This window comes from Plectropomus leopardus, chromosome 14 (genome assembly GCF_008729295.1).
Source record: "Plectropomus leopardus isolate mb chromosome 14, YSFRI_Pleo_2.0, whole genome shotgun sequence".
NCBI lineage: Eukaryota > Metazoa > Chordata > Actinopteri > Perciformes > Serranidae > Plectropomus > Plectropomus leopardus.
Window position 1 is genome coordinate 24,805,435 of NC_056476.1, and position 19,139 is coordinate 24,824,573.

General features: G+C 37.5%; 1 protein-coding gene across 2 annotated transcripts; it reads left to right on the forward strand.

Annotated features, from left to right (window-relative positions):
- The first annotated feature begins 45 nt into the window (after nucleotides 1–45).
- rtn4ip1 (reticulon 4 interacting protein 1) lies at nucleotides 46–19,105 on the forward strand. 2 transcript variants are annotated; one of them, XM_042500348.1, is made up of 9 exons: nucleotides 46–585; nucleotides 3,863–4,014; nucleotides 5,626–5,694; nucleotides 6,973–7,097; nucleotides 7,475–7,523; nucleotides 7,828–7,964; nucleotides 8,273–8,456; nucleotides 15,132–15,224; nucleotides 18,231–19,105. In XM_042500348.1, the coding sequence occupies exons 1-9, from the start codon at nucleotides 306–308 to the stop codon at nucleotides 18,354–18,356; spliced, it is 1,215 nt and encodes a 404-aa protein (XP_042356282.1). In that variant the 5' UTR covers nucleotides 46–305; the 3' UTR covers nucleotides 18,357–19,105. The 2 variants fall into 2 exon arrangements, with proteins under 2 accessions (XP_042356282.1, XP_042356283.1); XM_042500349.1 differs by lacking the exons at nucleotides 15,132–15,224; nucleotides 18,231–19,105 and adding an exon at nucleotides 10,584–10,636.
- The last annotated feature ends 34 nt before the right edge of the window (nucleotides 19,106–19,139 follow it).

Sequence of the window (19,139 nt, forward strand, 5' to 3'; positions counted from 1 at the left end):
GGAACACGCGCTGTGATTGGTGGAGAGACCGAGCGCTGCGCGAGACACCGGTCGAGGAAGGGGCACGTTCAGGAAGAGGACGTTGATGTGAAATTATGATAAACTTTGGGATTATTGCACTTATCGAAATCGCAAATTAGACATGTTTATGTAAGAGAAACACGTTTATAGTCAGAATGTAATCGTGGTTTATGAAGAACTTTAGTTAGTGATTTACGGTCATTTTGTCGTGCAGGTAGATAACGGGGATTTAAAGCACTGCTAATCTACAGTTACACACTACAGTTGCTGTTAAGAGTTAAAAGATGAGTTCCTGTAGGCACTTAGTGTACGGTAGGTGGTTGTTTCACCACAGCACTTTAAGTGTGAACACGTCAGTTTGCAGACATGGCAGACAGATGAGACTGTTCAGTACCACCAAGAGCTGCAGGACCATCATGCCTGCCTGGGTCATTGATAAATACGGAAGCAATGACGTGTTGCGGTACACCAAAAACGCCAGTTTCCCCATCATCAACTACCCCAATGAAGTCATTGTCAAAGTGTCCGCAGCAGCATTGAACCCACTTGATGTGAGCATGAGAGGTGAGTGACATGAGATTTTAACCTGCAGACTGAGATTAAGAAACGTGTTAGAGACTTAACTGTTGACTATATGCATGGCAGTAACTGTAATGTACTTGTGGGGGCCACATCCCTCAAAATGCCCCCCACCCACTCCATATGTTCATTTAAAAAAAGAAAAACAAAAGGCTATATCACTATTGATTGTGATAGTTTTGTAAATGAAAACAATAACTTTATGAATACAATGGTGATTAATTAAAAATCAGTAGCTAGCTAAATAACATTCTTTTCATTAGCTAGGAAACTGGGGAACTTGTTATTTAAAATATGTGCCAATTACAACACTTCTTTAGTCAGGATAAGAAAAAAAGTAACTATAATGATAATGTGTGATTTTTCGGTCAAACTTAAGATAAAATGAGATAAGACAGGAGTGCCAATCAAGCAGCCAAAACTGCAGTTCCTCGAATGGCCACTTGAGCCTGGCTCCAAAACAGACTTAATCCCAAAAGACCCCCATGTTAAAATGCCAAACGTACAACACATATTATAAACCTATTTACAGCCTGGTACAAAAAACACCCTCTCATCCAGAGATTAGTCACTTCTGGCTCCAAAAAACCAAGATGGCAACGACTGAAATGCCACACTGAAGGCTTCAAAAACAGCAGCACACAAGCATATCGGTGATGTCACAGTAGCTACGTCAATTATTTAAATAGTCTATGGTGCAAATCATCCGTTGCTAATGTTAGCTATTGCAGTTATGTTACCAGCAGCTGTTAGCCACGCCTTCACACAGCAACCAACAATGGTGCTTACAGGAGTATTCAACTAATATTATGGTGTTTTTATTACGTTATTTGTTTGGTAGCCTATGTGAAGTCTATTTAAGTACATTTATGTTACTTGTAATTTCTGCGGACTGTGATGGCTTTACTTACTGCATATTGGCACAGTATACTATATAGCAATACTAGCAATACTTGCTTATGATGAATAATAAATGTTTTCTTTTTTTTTTAATTCTGGGAAGTGGGGGGAGTCCTCCAGCAGGTTTTGGCCCTTCAATACAGACACTATGACTGCAGCCATGCCGTAATGGCAATGAATTCACCAAATAAATCCACATTTGAAATGCGACTGCATATTCAAGCTTGATGGTTTTATCTGATGCATTTCCTTCCTAGTGAGTAAAACAAATACTAAACAATGAGCATACAGAGTTAGACGCTGATGTTGTCTGTGGTTTTATTTTGCTTAAAATGAATCACACAGCCCATCATTCATCACCAACACAGCCAGCACTCGTTATACCGCCGCAGTCTTGAAGAGGATGGTGGGTTAGTGTGGTGGAGGACAGAGAGGGGCAGCAACACTGACAGGATGTTGCTGAGTGGAAATTTAAGTTTCACAAGCTGTATGTACACTTTGACTATATTGGAGAGTGTAATGTGTGCCTACCTTACATGCATGTTTGTCGTCATATTGCCAAGTGATGACTACACGACAACACAAAGCCTGTCTTGCCTAACCTTTGTCTTCTCCGTCTAAACTGCCATGCAACATTTTTTTTTTTGCATAATCAGTCAACACAATCCTAGCTTTTAATGATACAATTGCTTAACATACTCAAAAGAGATCTTCCCCAGGCTGCCATGGTTAAGGTCAATGACTTAACTCAATAACTTCTGTTTTTGTTTTTGAATAGATGATATTAGATTAAATTAAGTGCTTTGAGTCTCAGTTTACTCTGAAGACCCTGTTTTGCTCTCACAAATTTCTTGAAAACATTGCCCAAACAGGCGTTAGCTGGCTTACATACTTCCTGCCTCCGTAACCCCTGATCAGAGAGACCGTTTTAAATAATTGTGACTAACTCTAGAACCCACAGTTCTCGTTTTTATATTGTTTAGTGCTAGTTTTAAGACTGCCATGGTGCTTAAATCAGATTTGAAAGTATAAAGAAGTCTCTAACCTTCCTGTTATTCTCAAATGTGCTGGATAATGTGGTGGCTCATAAACCTGTCACCTACCAATCTAACAGCAATAGTCTTTAATGTTCTCAATCTGATTTCAGGGCCTGTGACTGCACTGACTAAAACACCATGGGCTTTAGGAATGTTTTTATGTTTTTTTTCTATATTTTGTAACACTACATAAAATAATTAGGCTATGAATTTAGAAAAACATATTGGCTGATAAAAAAAATAGTTAGAAGCTGTGTTACTTGTTCTTAATGTAGATTCTGACACTACTGCATACTCTTAAACCAACTGGAGAATGAATTTTGTGTCCAATCTTGTCCTTTTTTTCTTTCTTGGTTAGTCTATCTAGCAGTAGGCCCAGAGTTTCACAATATTTTTGCATAGCAATATTGTATCGACACACGGAAACCAAGTATCGATTTTGAAGTGTAAATTAAAACTTTTCTAGCCTGCAACAATAATAAAATTAATTGCTTTTCAGTTTGTGAGATACATTGTGCTGCATTAAAAATGATTGAAGTGACATAAACATACTAAAAACGTATCTTGTTTGATTAACAGATGTTAAAAAAAAGTTTTTATTTGGGGACATAACTTAAAAAAGATTAATGAAAAAATATTAATTTTATAAAAAAGATAACTGAAACAGATTAAAGAAGCTATGATAATATATATAATATGTATTATATCGCAATCCTCGGAATATCGCAAAGTGTCTAATACTTCAGTAATGTTATATAGTGACTTTAAGGCACAGGTAAATAAAACGTCATCATGATGTGTTCAAATGTAACATCCGGACAATTTAAGACAAATTTAGTTTTTTTTTAAAAAGACAATTTAGTTCTTGATGATAAACTTGAATAATACAGTTGCCTTGGCTCTAATCCAATTTTAATACTTAATTAAAACTACTGATGCCAAAATTTTTCAAAGTAATTATTTAAATTACAAAAATACAATTTATTTCCTAATCACTAAAAACATAACTGAAAATGACAGTTAAACCAGTTCCGTTAAAAATTTATTTTTGCATTGTTTTTCCACCAAATAATAGAAAAGTAGCGATAGTAGTATTGATTGATAATGGTATCAATAACAATAATGGTGTCAATATTAACTCTCGATAATGGTATCAATAATGGTCGATAATTATTTTGATTATGGTATCAACATCAATAAAAATGAAACCCTAATCCAACCCTTATTTAGTTGCCCCCAAAAGTATAGTTGAACATCAACATTTTTTATTTTGTTACAGCCAATTATCCCAAATGATCTGCAACCACAAACTTTCTCCCTGTCAGGTGGCTATGGTGCTGCAACAATGTCTATGAAGAGAGACCCTCTGAATATCAAACAGTCGGGCAGTGAGTTCCCTCTCATCCTGGGGAGGGATGTGTCGGGGGTCATCATGGAGTGCGGCCTGGATGTGAAGTACTTCAGGGAAAGGGATGAGGTAATAGCAGAAGACAGAGATGTGTTAATGTAGGTTTAGCAACCGCTTCATTATACAGGTAGACCTCCTGTTAACGGAAACAACTTGTTCCTCCGCACAGTGAGTCATGTATGAATAAAGTATGAGTGTGAAGTCATGGTGCTGTAAACAAAAACAGCTGTGGTGACAGTGTGTGAAAGCCCCTTACTGAAAGACAAGAATAAATAAGACACACTAATCAAACAGTGAAAACACATAATTGATCCTGATATCTGATTCCGAAAGCTGATGGTAAAGTCAGTGTAAGCAAGTCCATAGTGCAAGCAGCTGATGGTGGGATAGTATGTTTTCTTGGCGAACATTAGGCTCCATAATGCCAACTGAGCATCATCACCACAGTGTATGTGAGCACAGCCGATGACCTAGTTTGTCCATTCTTGGCAGCAGTGCACGCTTTGTCACAATGATTCATCTACCAGGATTATGCACCATCATCTCCACCTGCCTAAAAAACGTGACATGACCCGTGTCTTTTTTCATATCTCAGCGCATTGTGGTAGAACGGGCTTGGATTCAACTTTCTGTTATTAGCTTGTTTCCTAACTTAGAGTATTTTTAATAAGTAATATATGAAAGAAACACAATGCTTTGCAGAGCTGCATTTAGTCACTGTACTGACAAAAGTCAATAGGAAATAATCAAAACTAAAATTTCTTGATACATTTTTCAAGCAACTAGACACTTATAATGCTTCAATAATGGATGCTGCTGCAAAGAAGCTATAAATGTTTAAACATGGATGCTTCACACACACCTTCACACCGGCAACGCAGAAGATCTGTACAATCAGCACCGTTTCAAGGTGTGGACACCCAATTTTAGTATCACCAGTTCAGTATCTGTCCTAATGTCTCCCCATCTGTTTCTGAGTTATGATGTTGATTTATGATTTTAAAAATGGGGTTTTTTTTGCATATGTTTATATGTCTCAGTAAAGTTGACATTTTTGATATAAAAATGCTTTGTTATTTTATTCTATTAGACAGTTATGTGAAATTTGTCATAATTAGCATATGGAATCAATGACCACTTAATTCAAATCAGTTCAGCTTGGAGACCAAGTGGACGTTTGTGCCAAATTTGAAGAAATATCCTTCAAGCTTTTCCTGATATATCACAGAAGTGAGATAAATGTGAGGTCACCGTGAACGTGACCGTTAACTTATGAACACCAAAATCTAATCACTTCACCCTTGTGTCTGAGTTGACATTTATGCCAAATTTGAGGAAATTCCCCCCAGGACAGTCTTGAGAACTGCTTGATTACTTGAATTACTTCACCTTATGTTTAATGACCTCAATATCTATACTTGTGTATGTGTTTGTGTGAAAGCAAAGTGCAGCTTTGAGTAGATTTAACACTTCATGAAGTCATGTTCTGCTTTTTCTAACCACACATATGTTGACTTTTCTAGTCGACACCAAAATAGAGATTGACTCACTGTGTGACAATACACACGTTCTACTTTTGATTCGATACATCACTGCGCAGTCTCATCATACTGACTGTACAGAAATGTCGACACAAAGTTGTTTGTGTTTGTATAATGAGAGTTGCTGTGTGTCCCTCAGGTGTGGGCAGCCATCCCACCATGGAAGCAGGGCAGCCTGGCTGAGTTTGTGGTGCTGAGTGCCAATGAGGTATTGTTCCTCTGACAGACTACATTGATGATTTGAGCGTGTTGTTAATGCTGCAGCACATTTCTCAGTATAGTGTTTAGGGGTTAGCTTCTATCTCTGTGGAAGTTTATAATTTCGTTACTGTCAGTTCAGTTTCCTTTTTTTTTGTAGAATGTGGTTTGTTTCCGTTGACAAGTTTCAACATCAGAATGTGAAAACTGTTTTCTTCATAAAGTGACTTGTGGTATGTCAACATCACTAAAGCAAGCAAATACAACCTAAATTCCCAAAAAAGTTGGCACGCTGTGTAAAACGGAAATAAAAGTTTGACCTATATTCAATTAAATACTGTACAAAGACAAAATATTTATTGTTCAAGCTATTTTATTTTATTTTTATTTTTTTAAATAAATATAGACTCAATCTGAATTTAATAAAAAAGTTGGGACACCACTTTGTTACATCCCCTATTCTTTTACCAATACACAGACAGCTTTTGGTAACTGAGGACACTAATCGTTGAAGTTTTGAAAGTAAAAGTCTTTCCTTTTTTTTTTGCTTGATATACAACTTCAGTTGTTCAGCTGTGTCCGTTGTCGAATTTGCATGTCATGATACGAAAAAGCAAGAATTCCCACACACTGTAGTATTACTGGCAAAAAACTTTATTAAGTGAACAATGTTTCAGTAGTCAGACCTTCATCAGGATGAATAATAGAACAAAGAGTTTCTTTTCTTTTCTTTTCTTTGTTCTGTTATTTAACCGGATGAAGGTCCTATAACCGAAATGTTCACTTGATAGAGTTTTTTTTGCAAGTTGTTGTGTGGGAATTCTCTCTTTTTTTATTTGATGGATGTTTTCCCCCCTTCCACCCGTTAACAAGTTTTAAGGTGTGCATGAGGCTCCACAATAAAGTTTTACACACTTCAAAATGTGCCTCATGTTTTCAGTGGGAGACAGGTCAAAGACCCGTGCTCTTTTACTACAAAGTGCTGTTGTTAATACGTCCAGAATGTGGCTTATTGTCATGCTGGAATAAATGAGGATGTCCCTAAAAAAAAAAAAAAGAAACATCATCTGGATCACAGCATATGTTGCTCCAAAACCTCTATGAGCCTCAAGCATTTGTGTTTCTTTTGGAATTGGGATTGTATGTTAACATCAGCTAAATAGAATATAGTTGTGCTTGCATGTTGATGCATTTTCATAATGACTCAGCAAGTGTGCAACTGAAGAGTAATGAGGCTTTGCTAATTTTAGAACTTTTTTCTATTTTTCTAAATGTATGTTGTGCTCAGGTGTCCCACAAACCAAAGTCACTGAGCCACACAGAGGCCGCAGCTATTCCCTACGTGGCAACCACTGCCTGGTCAGCGCTGGTCAACACCGGTGGGCTCACTAAAGACAACTGTGCCAAGAAGCGGTGAGGGATACAACACTGTCACACCACTGCATGCACGCACGCACACACGCACACACACACACACACACAGTTTCCACTTGTTAATCCCTGTCCACCCCAAAGATGCTCCCTGTCTTTGATCTAACCAATTATTCCACTCTGTGCTCCCTCTAAGCTTAGCCCCTGTTAGCCCGCTCTGTAATGAGCCTCTGGGTGATGGGCTGCGGTTCTCTGGCAGCGCCTCTGACGCTCCCTTGCACCGCGTGAACTTGACACACTAAAGCCCGGAGTGCATCTGACATGAATCCTAATGAGGGAGAGTCTGTGCAACAAAAGAAAAAAATGTCACAATGACATATTCATTGCACAGGTCTGCTTTTTTTTCTCTTCCCTCCCAGAGTTTTGATCCTTGGAGGATCCGGGGGAGTCGGGACATTTGCTATACAGGTATGGGTGATGCTCTAAATTGAAACCTAAATTTATACTCTGTGACTGCAGTGTAAAAATAAACAAAAACACCGGTGTCATAAAAAGTCTGTTTGGCCTGTCAGATTTCAGACTGTGCCACACACCTTGCTCAGTGACCTGAATACTGCAGCTCATATTACAGACGTTACACTCAGTCTCATTAATTATACATTCTGTTTGCTTCTCAAACATTAGGTAACATTCTGCGCCCTATAATAACCCAAAATATGATTTGTAGCTGCACTTAATGATACAAACAACTGATACTTTTATGTGTGTCCAGATGCTAAAAGCTTGGGGAGCCCATGTGACTGTTACCTGCTCCCAGAATGCAGAGCGGTTTGTGAAGGACCTGGGGGCAGACCACACAGTGGACTACACTACCGGACCTGTCGAGGAGCCGCTAAGTGCGCTGGAGAAGTGAGAGAATCCCCCACACACATCTACAGTCACTTTTCATTCACACTGGTATTTAATTGGAGCTGGTGTGTGCATGTTGCAATGACTTGCCCTTGTTACCAAGGCAACGCCAGTCCCTCTAGTTGCAGGAGGCTCATTAGTGTAGGAAAATCTCAATTTTCTAATGAACTTTTCATTTCTGTCATCTGCCCAATCATCCTTTTCTTTCCACACCCACAAATTTTCCCTTTCATTTACTTTTATGCCTACATGTATGCGTCTTACTTGTGCCTCTTGTTTTTACAAAACTCAACCGTCTCCACCTCCAGATTTGACCTGATCCTGGATAACATTGGCGGGGACACGGAGCGTTGGGCACTGAATCTGCTCAAGCCTTGGAGTGGTGCCAAGTACGTCACCCTCGTAACACCGTTCCTCCTGAACACTGACAGGCTGGGCATCGCTGATGGCATGATGAAGACTGCTGCCACAGTGGCTGGCAAAGCCTTAAAGGTAATCATGGTAGAACAACATAGATACAGTTTAATTCATCATATATAAGTTAAAGAATGGAGTGGTGGTGGAATTGATCCAAATGCAACATACTGATTAGGGGTCGACCGGTCCTGTTTTTTTTAGGGCCGATACAGATACTGATTACTAGTATTAAATGAGGCCAATAACTGATATTTGAAACTGATATGCATTTACAATAAAAATGAAAATCTTTCTGTCATTATTTACAACTTGGAATATGACAAACTCCAACACAAAACTTTGTTTAAACGTCTTTAGCAAATTCTAATCAAAACTGAAACATTCAACATCATACAGCAAGTTCCCAGCAACTTTTTCTCTAAAGTCGAATGAAATTTTTAATAAAAAAATACCTCCCTTAGGGTTTACAAAAAAAGTTCCTACCATGCTGACACTTCCTTTGTGCTTTTTTAATTAAAAAAGATTACAGCCACATGTGATTGCTGAACATCACATTTCAAAACCGCTAGCATCTGCTGCTGCTATAACAGCCTCTGTTAGTCTAGGATGGCTTTCCACAAGATTTAAAACCTAACTTCATAGACAGGCTCCAGGTTAGCCACGGTAACACAAGCTGCCAGGGCTGAAAAAAAAGGCCAGTGTGGAAGTGTCAAAAACTGCAGTTCCTTGAATGGCCACTTGCTCCAAAAACAACTCATAGCAGGATTAAATATGTTTACAGCCCGGTCTCGATGACCAAATCCATAAAAACGGCACTTAACCAAACAAATACTAGGAAACGGAACATGGACAGTGGCGTCTACATACTTAAGGCTGAAAAGCGTCAGTCTTTCAGACTTGGGCTCTTTATTGTATTTATGATTAAAAATGAAAGTGTAACTAGCATTTTTCAACCTGGATCCTAAATCCCTATGTTTTTGTGTCCAAGTGACTAAAGGCAAAAACAGTTTTTTAAATTGTCCAGATTGAGTAAGAGCAAAATGGACTACAAAGCAATCACTTAGGGAAACTGTACACTGTAAATGTACTTACAAGTTATTATAAATCTCTAACGACATAATAGAAAGTATCCCTACAGAGATAGAACTTTTTGTCAGGGAGAAGGATCCTTTTTTTGTTTAACCAAAAACAGCCCAAAATCCCTGTCATCAAACTCACCATCAGACTCCATTTAAACAAACTGTACTTGTAGCTTGCATCGAGCCAGTATATCTATGTACAACAATTCACAACATGTCTGGCATATCATAAGTGACTGGGTGAATTAAAGGTTTTTTTGAAACCCAACCACAGTTGGTGATGGCACAGAACAGTATAAAGGCAAATCAAGACATTTTTTTCTGTTTCTCTTGACTTTGAATGAACTGTGTTACAATGATAAAATTACAGTGTATTTAAATGGAGTCTGGTGGCTTTGACAATAGTTATTTCAGGGCTGTTTCAGGTTTAACAAAAAGGATCTTACTTTTTAATGAAACGGTCGATCTTTTCCATAGTGTTGTCAGACACAAACAACCAACAACCTGAGCCAGCCAGTGAGTGGAAAAAGCAACCACTTTAAGACACTGCCAACTGTCAGTGCACAGTTGCCCCAAGTGGTCACAGTGCAGCCTGTTTCACCGTTGTCAGCTGCAGTCCTCTTGCTCAATACTGGACCAATTTCAAAAACTGTTTTCAACCTTAAGAAACCGATATGAAGCCACGGAAAACTTTAAATGAACTGTGCTTTGCAATGATAAAATTACAAGTTATTTGTTTTTACATGAGGAAAAATGAAAAAGGGGATCCAGGTTGAAAAGTAGCACAGTAACCCTTAAAAAATGTCGGAAACAAAGAAGCATCCATTTCACGTTTCTTCTTCATCCAAAGAGCACTCTATAGCTAAAAATACAGTTTGTTAATGAGCAAATTCCTAAATAAACATTCAACATTGTATTGAGACAAACTATGTGACAACACCTCAGTCATTTCCTTTCAGATAAGGAGGAAACCGTTTATTGCCAGTTCCACAGACTTTGTGTTGTCTTTCCAGTTGCTATGGCTACAGTGTTTCTCAGTGAATCAGAGTCGTTAGTGTGACTCCGATTACAACATCTTCCCTGAACTATTACTTAATTAATGCGTGTGTATGTTCTGTTACAGTTGGGACACATTTAGACTATAACACCCTTTATCCGACAAACGCACGCTCCCGGACCTCGGTGCAGTCAGTTTAAGCGGCATCCTGTCAGCGTGCCTGCAGCGGTGAGCATCATGCAGAGCAAAGCTTGCCGTGCATTTGTGGCTTATATGTCTATATATGTCACATCTGTGCAATTCTTTCCACTCGAGCATTAACCGCAAGATCCACAGAATGAACTGACTCAGGTGTGTGTCACTGTTGTTCGAAGTCAAAACACCTCTTATTTACTTATCAGTTCAATGATTGGTTACACCTAAAGTCAAATAGTGTTCCTTTTTTTATTAGCTGAGGTAATTTAGGATTTTTTTAACATGAATGCACTAGAGAAGAAGCATGGGTATTATAGATCTAAAGTATCTAGAGGTTTTACAGGAAAGTTCTCCCTCGTTCTGTGGCTGGAACACATTTACTGTGTTTACGAGTTAAATCACTGAGTAACAAGTTCTGTGTGGTGAATTCAAAAGAATTTTGTACAAACTAGTACAGTAACTAGTACAGCTTGTTTCTGTTACATTACATTCAGTTATAAGGAAATTGTGTGTTGACACATTTTATCTGAAACAGGATGTGAGGTGGAAGTAATGTGGGGAACTTGAGTTGTTCCAACATGTTAGAACGTTTCACAGGGTGATGCAATAGTCTCATGATATTTAGCCGTCTTATGTTCTGCAGTGTTAAAAAATTAATTCCAGCCAGGGAAAAAAAAATAAATCTACACTACACGTGACTAAAATGTTTTTACTTTTTGAGAGTCAGAATTTGATTTTTTTTTTTTTTTTTTATCAATATTTTTATGTTAAAAGTGGATGAAAATGACAGTGCGAAAGGTGTTAGTTTTGACGACAAATTTCTTGACACCCTCCTCACTTTAATACTGTTTCCAGCCACAGAGTTTGTTTTCAAGGTTATCTCCATCTGCTGTGTTTTCTGGATTTTTTTTAATCCTTTAACACCTGAACCGTCATCTGTTTTTTGGTTGGGTTTTTTTTTGTGTTGCATTTAGACGCCTTTCACAAACATTTAAACCTCTAAAACCTGAGAAAATTGGCTTGATTTATTTCAAACCACAGGGAAAAATGTGATGAGCAACTTGGCAAGAAATGTCCCGCAAACTACAAAAATAAATAAAGTTATTTTTTAAATAGTAAAAGGTGACAAGGAAATAAAAAAAATGGAGAGAAAAATGTCCAGAAAACTATATTAAGAATTCTCTCAATTATATTTTTTTAAAATGATTTTACATAGAAAAAAAGAAGAAAATCATATTTTTTTTAGCACTTTCTTGATGTCATTCTCTTTTTTTGTTTGTTTTTTTACTTTACATTTTTCTTTTTTCCAGTAATTTTCTTGTAACGTATTATTAATATCTTTTTTGGAAAAAACGCAATCGAGTTTCCTCAGGTTTCAACGGGTTAAAATGGAAATGCCCATTAGAAAAAATCAGTGACGTAGGTTAGAGCGCTGATAACTGAATAAAAAAATAACTGAAAGGATCGGTTAAACTAATATGGTGAACATGGTAAATATTACCATCTTAACATCAGAATGTTAGCATGTTGACATTAGCGTTTAGCCCAAAGCAGCACTGAGCCAAAGCACATTCTCACAGTGCCGCGGGACTTGAATTACTCATGAACTCGAAACTTAAGACAAGGAGTGTGGCCGGAGGATTATAACGGGCCGGGACAGCCCCAGTCAGACCCAGTCAGACTTGCCCTTTTCTTTTTTTCTTGCCAAAAGCAGAGTTATGTGCAGTAAACTGTGGAAGTGTATGTTGCTTTCTATTCAATACCATAAAATATGCAATTACAACTTGTAGCAGCAGCTGTACATTTATGTGCGACTAGTTTTTATCTCCCTCCTCTATTGATCCCGAGCCCTTCTGCCCTTCTTCTTTCAGTGTGTGTAACCAGATAGTGTGTCATGGAGCGCGACGCCCTAACGGTGCCTTAGAAAAACCACAACTGTTCAGTCTTTTTCCATAGAAATCATACGAGCAGAACATCTGACCCACATTTTCTTTTGAGCTCAGTGGAGCTGTGAGGGTCTCAGCTGATTTGAGTTTTCATGGTCTCTCCTTGTGCTCCAGACAATGTAATACAAGTCAGACTGGGAGAGGTGCGCTCCCACAGGGAGGATCTCATTTGCAACAGCATCGTCTCTCATTAGCACCCACACTTATCCGACCAATCACAACTACGTACAATCTGAGAGAGATTATTCACACTGACGCAGCAGGAGTGTCTTTTTTCCCCACTCGCATTGTTTCAGTGTTGATGACGGCGTTTTCAGTCAGAATTTAAACGTGAAACATAGAAAGCAAAGTGATGACGCCTCAAAACAACGTGGGAGAGGGATGTAAAGAGGGGAAGCAAAAAATACTGCACACCTCCAGGTCTCACATCTCCCTGTTCGCTCTCTCTCACACACACACACACACACAAACACACACACTACGTACTTTGTTCGTAAAAGGAAAACTAGAGCGCCGACAGCTGGCTTGGTTGACACAGTGTCCTAATTTCTAAAAAAAAAAAAAGGCCGAAAGGAAACACGTTAAATAACTCTTTTATATCACAAGTCCTGACACACACACACACACATATGTGCAAACAACACAAAAGAGTGTCAGCGCAGTACTCCTTTTGTCAGCGAACCCAGTTGTTAAAGGCTTAAAGGAAAATAGGCTGCATCTCCACCCAGTCACCTGACACACATTAGACTCTTTAGAAATAGCTTTACATCAAGTATGGTAATTTTTTTATAAATATGAGGACAAAACAACCTGTCAATCGAAATTCTCTGACACTGTGAAAAGCCCACTAGCAAGGGCTTCAGGCCTACAGTTATATTATTAGGGCCAATACTTCTACTGTGTTTGTTTTTTAGTAGTTTTTGATTGAATAAAAACAATATTTTTTAGCATAAAACAAAAATAAGTGTACAGAAAATATTCATATCTGCTTATTATTTGTGCACAAACTTGTGCATGTAGGTGTAATACATTACACAAAGCCATAATTTTGCTGTTACACATTGCATTAATTATCTATAAATGTGAGATGTCTTACCTTGAACATGAAAAAGACAATCTCTGTGTTTTTACATTAAAAGAATTCACATAATCAGAAAAACTAAACTTAACTAAAAAAAATTAAATGGTAAATTAATTTAAATTTTTAGGTGTAGTTCTAGATTCCAAACGCAAATTTGAAAAACACATCAAAAAGATTATGAACAGTAAAAAAATAAAAACAATAAAAATAAAAGAAAAATTGCTTCAAACTAATTAGACATTACATGCCAATCAAAGCAGCACAACTGCACATGCATGCGATGATTTGATTCTCACATTTCTTATTGTGTTACAGTGTGGAGCAAAGCTCCTGCAACTATAATTAAACCTGTTGTATCTTTGTATAACCAGGCCTTTGAAATAATGGATAAAAATAATTTTTGAAAGTTCTCATCCCTCAAACTGATTTTTAAATTTTTAATTTATGCAAATTTATAGGCAGGCAAAATAGTGGTAAGAACTCCAGAGGCACAGCAAGCAGCAACTATAAAATCACACGTTGGAGGAACTCCAGTCAGCCTTTTCCATCAAAAGGCTCTAAAATATGGAATAAATTACCAACCGAAATAAAATTAACACAAGATATTAAGATATTAAACAAAAGGTTGGCTGGAGTAAAATCAGAGATGTGAGCATTTTTAACTATTTTATAATGTCTTCTATTGGAGCGTTGTAAGTATATATAACATTCAGTTTAGCTAAGCTGCATTTACGGAAACTACATGGCCAAATGTATGTGGACACTTGCAGATTACAGCATGATATTGGTGACTTTTTTTCTGTAACTGTATGTTGTAATTCTATGTAATCGTGATGTAAATATTTACCTTATCTTCTTTTTACCATAACTGCTATTGTATGCATGTTATTGTATGTAACCTTGATATCTTCTCTTTTTTTTCTTGTTCTTTACTAAAAGCCAAACTAGGGACAGAAGTTGGAAACTAATTTCAGCTATAATCTCTACATGTGAAACTTCAGTTACTACCCCTTGTTTGTAGCAGGCTGAAGTTGCACTATATTAATTTGCATTGTCCTTACTAAATACACTATATCAAAAAAAATAAAATAAAACAAGAAAGAGTAAGAAAATAAAGAGAGAGAAACAAAAAAGAGGGTATACCGTTTTTTCCTATTATTGCTATTAATGTATCATATAACAGGAACTACCAGCACTGAGATCATGAAGGCAGGTAGAATGCTGGGAAATAGGAAGCTGGTAAAGGAAGTGATGAGAACAGGAAGTTTATTGGTGTACAGTACTGTATTTTAAATGTTCCACATTAACTAATCAGTTCAACATGACCTGTTTTCTCACAGCTTCAGATCTCAGTACTGGGTCAAGTTAAAATCATCCACAGTAAAGATTGTTCTACGCTACACAAGTTTCGATTATGCTTCATGTTTTTTCTCTCATCCTGTTCTCATGCAGCACCTGACCAAAGGAGTCCACTACCGCTGGGGATTCTTTGCACCTAGTGGTCCTGCATTGGATGAAATAAGGGAAATGGTGGATGCAGGACAGGTACAGTGCCAGATTTATTCTACGATGACAAGCCAACTTCCGTTACCCCAAGTTTGTTTAATTTTTTGTGCATATCAGTAGTTAACCCTTTGAAATCTGAACAAATTGGTTTGATTTCTGTCAAAACATGGGGGGAAGGCAGCAAGCCACTTATAAAGAAATGGCCCAAAAATGAGAGTAAAGAAGTTGCAAGAAAATGGCCTTAAAATAAGCCAAAAAAATCCCAAAACACTCAAGAAAGTGCTGAAAAATAAATATATATATATATATTTATTTTATATATTTTATCTTATTTTTTTCCTGTTACATAATTTTAAATATAAATTCATTATAATTATAAATATAGTTTTCGAGACATGTTTCCTTTATTATTTTCTAATAAAACTAATTTTCAGGTAGCCCAATTTTCAAATTTAAATAGTTTGTGAAAGATGTCTGAACGAAGCACAAGAAAACTGATGCTGATCCAGTGTTAAAAAAGCCTAAACTGAGCCAGAGCCCACCCTTTAAGTATCTTGCACAATTTAATCCTTTTAATTTAATGCCATCAAACATCAGCACAACGGATGTGTCTCCAAATGAGAGTGGGGCTGCACACATGGAAACACCAAAAAACATCCCTCATCTTCAACCAACCTCTCAACCTCAATCTGTAATCTAAATTTTAAAACTTCAAAGTTCTGCAGTGACAAGCCAATAATCAGCCATTAATGACTTTGAGAAATGCACGGGTCACAAAAGTTTAAGGCCTATGAGTAATTATAGTTCATTAGATTTCACATATGAACTTGACATCTCCACAACTCTGTGATCGTGCAGTGTGATATGTTGCATAGTGATATAATATGAAGTTTAAAGGTCGCTGCACGCTCTGTCAGGATAACACCTCGCTATCTGGGTCTCTCACTTGTGCACAGTCATGCACAAACATTTCTTAAGATCACTTTTATCTTTAAGGGAAATTGCATCAACTGCTTTCCTAAATGATATTGTCCTTCACAATGTTTGTGAAACAAGGGTTGTATGCAGAGGTGGAAAGAGCACTAGAATACAGAGGCTGACATTTTTTAAGTAAACCTGCGTGTCATGGGATTCCTGTGCAATTCCTGCAGGATGGGAATCAATCTTACTGCTCATCATGTGACAGGAAAATAAGAAGTCAACGTGATGCATACCATATGCATATTAACAGGAAGTAAAACTGTCGCCAAAGCAGGCATACTGCAATAGTCAAAAACATATATAAAATTGAAAATTACAATGAAATATGAAAAATATGCAATAAAAATATCATTAAAAGCAAAAAATATGTACTGTATAGTTGCACCAGTTATTTGGTTGAAAGGTAATTCAGCATTATGCTTTACTGTTTGAGTATGCTTAGTTTTTACATATGAATGTGCAGTTTTAATATGAATAAAGACATTTTTGTTATTATTCTAAAGCACAACAAAGCAACAGGATGGGGCAGGAATTTTCTTTCACTTAGTCGTGGATATTGGGATAGGACGGGGGGGGGGGGTCTTTAAGTCACAAAATAAATCCCATTAAATGTCAATATACACACAAATAGGACAACAACAGCAACATGAACCTTTGTGTCCAAAGTAGCTGTAACTTTTTCAAAGCCTTTTTTTTTAACTTATTATCAATCAGTTTAGCCAATGATACCCTACAAGTGACAACTACTGTCTCTGGTGTAGAGTTAACCAGAAAAGAGACAAAACACAGTTGGCAGACAATAAATCAAAAGTCTCTTAACACCAGCGGCGGGTGCAAGAAGCAATATTAAGATACACAAATTAAATTACCTAACACTTATAGAATAAATAGCAGAATAAAATCATCATGGAGGAAGACAATGAGGAGCTGTCTAAACTAGGGGTCAACAGATTATCAGCCTGGCTGATATTTGACATTCTGCAGATTATATCTATCAGCCTTTTATTTTAATGATCAGCATGGGAGGATATTTTTACTTTGTAAAACCTCAGGGAGCTATTTTTATGTCTTCATTTGGTAGTTTTTATTTTATTAAAACAAGTTGCAGGGAACCTCCAATATATGATGTTGAAAAAGATATTTTCTTAAGGAATTTAAACAAAGTTTTGTGTTGGAGTTTGTTACATTCCAACTTCTAAATTTCGATATAAATATTTTCACTTTATTGTAAAAGCATATCGGTTCCAAATATCTTTAATCAGTCTCAGCAAGTACTAATAATCGGTGAAAAAACAATAGCGGTCGACCCCTAGTCTAAACATTAAACTGCACAGAGGCTGCAGCCACAAACACATTACAGAGAGAGTGGCGCGCACGCACGCACGCACGCACACGCACACCACACTGCCTGTTAAAGCAGTGGTTGCTGACACTCACATACATTCAGTTCACATGTTGTACTCACCTGTCTGAACATCATTTTCTGTGCGCTGTGTGCACCATAAAGTCCTCTCAAGCTTCTCTGCGTTAAACGTCTCTGCTCCTTATCCTCAAAACATGCCGTTAATATAACCAGTCCATTCGGCGTTTGTCCCACAATCAGTGTCTCTGTCCCACAGTCAGTGTCTCTGTCCCACTGCACTCATTCGAGTTTTGCATGACGTTAAACTGAACGTTGTCACGTCGAAGGTTAACGCCAAAAACAACAGTAAGTCCTCACACGCCTCATGGTTAGTAAAAGTTATTTTGTGAAAACAAAAATATCCCCTAGCGGATACACACGTTAGCATGTTAGCCGGAGTCACGCTAACGGTCTGCGCATGCGTCACGCCAACAGGTGTGTTTCATTTAGCTTACGTCGCTCACGTGCTCAGCAGGTGGGACATTAGAAAACGTTACATCTATTTTAATTTATGACTCATTTAACCATGCAGAGGTACTGATTGTACTCAAAAAAGTACACAAAAACAAGACTTTATTACAGTGTGTCCTGAGTAAATGTAAATACTTACCTACACCCCGTCCATATATGTCCTCTGTCTCCTTGTATTTGTTGTCCATCAGATCCGGGCAGTAGTGGAGGAGACTTTCAGCTTTTCCCAGGTTCCTCAGGCCTTCCAGAAGGTGGAGAAAGGTCACGCTCGTGGAAAGACGGTGGTCCAGATCAGCAAAGGGGGAGACGACCTATAGCACTGACTCTCTGAGACATTTTCAGGATACAAAGGGAATTCAGCTAACTTGAATACAAGGTCTTAGCTTGTTGTATCCACTGCTGCAAACAAGGCATAAGACCATGTTATTATTGCTTCTCATCTGTGTGGGTTTGCAGCTAAAAACGTGTATGTAAGCACTACAGTTGCGGTTTTACGCGTTGAAATGTTAAGCATTTTTTGTACTGGCTTGATAAATAAAATAAGGTGGTTAAAGTAAAGTGATAATTTAAGCACTGTCACCTTATTGAAAGAGCTATTGGTAATGTTTGAATGTGCAAAAGCATTTCCACATACACTCAGTTGCTTTTTTTAAGGCACACCTAGCAAAAACTAATTAAGCCTAACACAACTGCCTTGCAAAAAATTAATGTTTCAGGCTTTGTTGAAACTGTTTTACAAAGGTGTTAATAATTTCATGAGTGTTACTCTTTCACACTGTATATTTGTACACAGCTAATGATGAACTTGATAATATCCAGTGAAAGTGGCCACTGCCTCTGTTTGCTAACATATTGCTGACATTTTTTTTAAACAAGCTTGACCAGTTAGTTTGTCCTCCATAGTGTAAATGTGTGTACAGCTTTGTGTCAGTTATCATAGTGAAATGAAAGCTAAATACAGTATATAGGGGCTGAAAGGGACAGTCCACCTCAGAATCTAAAAAACATGTTTTTCCTCTTACCTTAAGTGCGATTTATCAATCTAGATTATTTTGGTGTGAGTTGACAAGGTAAGAAAAACGAATAAGAATAAGTAGCAA